General features: G+C 35.4%; 1 protein-coding gene across 1 annotated transcript; it reads right to left on the bottom strand.

The window, feature by feature from the left end:
* Positions 1 to 432: 432 nt before the first annotated feature.
* On the bottom strand, positions 433 to 999 carry LOC104161198 (heat shock transcription factor, Y-linked-like). The gene is given in 1 exon segment (XM_009699535.1): positions 433 to 999. A coding segment is annotated over 1 exon segment (567 nt).
* Between the last annotated feature and the right edge of the window lie 1,410 nt (positions 1,000 to 2,409).

Below are 2,409 nucleotides of genomic sequence, written 5' to 3'. Positions count from 1 at the left end.
GGTATTCTCAACCTGAAGTTTAGGCTGAATAAAATTTATGTACAGTTTTGTTAGCAAGTAATCAGGCTTGTGATTTCATCACTTGGGAGTAATAAAGTGTAGGATTTTCAAAAGCATACAAACTGATTAAAAAACCCAAACACAGCTAACTTTTAGCACCTTCAGGGTGGAATGAACTCATAGACAATTGTAAGATACTGACACGTTTCTTCTCAGCGTTCAGGAGATTGGCACATACATAGCAAGATACATAGCAAAGGCCAAAATAAATTGTCGTGTGATCTTTCTGTTTCATGGGTTGAAAGTAATTGGAAATAACCAACCTACATTTTGTCAACATTTCCATTACTCAAAAAAACTACCTCAAAAACTCCTGAACACAAGCTGACAAAAATATAACAATCAGAACTTTTACTACCATTTCACAGAAATCTATCCCACTAGAATATTCTGAGAGTTAGTTTGCAGGTAGAGAATCTGACATACACCCCCGGCTGCTTCTTCTTCTAGTGAATCATTGAACGAGTTAGATCTTGGAAAATCCCATTGTTTTCTGGTGAACCCATGGAAATGGAGGTGACAAGTGAAACTTTTCACGCACTCAGTGTCAAAAGTTCTCAGAGGTGCTTCCCTTCCAAGCACTTCCTTCTTGAACAATTCTTCATAAATTTCTATGTATTCTTCATGCTAATCCCACCAAATTGACTGAAATGCTTCGCTTTCAACAATGTCCCAGAGCTTCTTCAGAGAGCTGAGGGATGAAAAGCCATGACTTTTGCCAGAGCTCTCTTCAGAAGAATTGAAGTCCAGTCTTTTTGTGAAGGGTGGATGACTCAAAGTTTGGAAGACCTTTTCTTCTCCTAAGCCAGTGTTACATACATTATTTTCATTTTCTTGGTGGTGTATCAGTCTATATAGATGCTTATCAAAAGGCAGGCTTCTCTGTTCTATATTTCCGTACAGATGAGACACATGAGCTTTGAAAGATAAAATCATCATCTTTCCAAACTGGTGAAATGCATCTTTGATATTTTCTTTGTCATGTTAACGACAACCAAAAAATGGTGAAAAAAAGAGTGAGAACTCTTTTAGGTAGATACTCTAAAGTATTCAGACACCTAAGTGTATTCACTGATAATGAAATCCAATAAAATATTCCCAAACTTCCTGGGTAGGTAACTCCCATTTCGTTCAAAAGAAATTAAAATGTAGTTACTCTGGAAAATCTACTAGCCATCAATCTGCATCACTAAGTGATATAAAAATAGAAAGTCCATAATTGGCAGAATTGGTTCTATTTTACATTTTTCAATGGTGATTAAAATTTCAGACCAGTATTTAGGGTCTGACCAATGACAACAATGTGTTACATAAACTTTTTTAGTTAGAGAATGTTTGAGCCATTGATTTTTTCTTTCATTTTTTATTTTCTCAATTCTTACTTAAGATGAATACCATACTGAACCAAAAGAATGTTTCTGTAATTATTTAGTAACTAAATAATGTAAAAGAAAAGTTGACATGCTGGCTGGTCCTTTTAAAAATATAATGAATATGTTTCTTGCAAAAACAAATTTTGAAGTGATTAAGGTATAACACATAAAATGGCGCTCTGCAAAACCACAATTCATATCTACATCATTTTTTCTGGGCATCCTATAAACTGTGCAGTCTGAATATGTCCCTGTGCACATAGGAAAATAGTTAAGTCATCTGTACATTCAAAAAATGAAGATTCTATGAATATGACTGTATCCTGTTCACTCAAGTGCACCATGAGGGGATTTTTAAAACCTCAATGGCTCCACTTGTTTGCAGGAGGAAGCGTGTGTAGATATTTGATCAAATAATATTTACTGGGCTTTTTAATGCTGTAGCACTGCAATACCCTGTGTTTGTTTTCCAGAACTTTGTTTAGTGTGATCTCTTTCTATTTGCAGTTCTGTGATAATATTCCCCTCTTCTGCAAGTAAAAATCATATGTAGCATTTTGGAAATTAATTCCTCCAGTTCTGTGTCATTACACATTCTACTGTCAGGGCGATCTGATGTTTCTTTGCATATATGAAGAGCTTCAGATAACCAAGATTATGTAGGTGCCTTGTGAGATTTTGCAAAAAGTTTAGGCAACAAAATCCCATCAAAACCTGGAGAATGAAGCACTTAATTTGTACAGGGACCTTCAAAATTTCAAAAAACAGCTGTTCAGTCTTTGACATTCTGACTCTTTCATTTTATTGGAAGGAAGTGCAGGGCTTGATTCAGTTACTCATTCTTGATCTGAGAAATATAGTGCTGGGGGACCTGCAATCCCACTGAGGTAAGTCATTACAACTGCAATGCTGTATGGATGATAAATCTCTTCTTATACCTTCAGAAACCCTTGTGAAATATTCTTTTGCATATTCT

This window comes from Cariama cristata, unplaced genomic scaffold (assembly GCF_000690535.1).
Source record: "Cariama cristata isolate BGI_N322 unplaced genomic scaffold, ASM69053v1 scaffold11314, whole genome shotgun sequence".
Lineage (NCBI taxonomy): Eukaryota > Metazoa > Chordata > Aves > Cariamiformes > Cariamidae > Cariama > Cariama cristata.
This window is presented reverse-complemented; position numbering and strand designations above follow the sequence as displayed.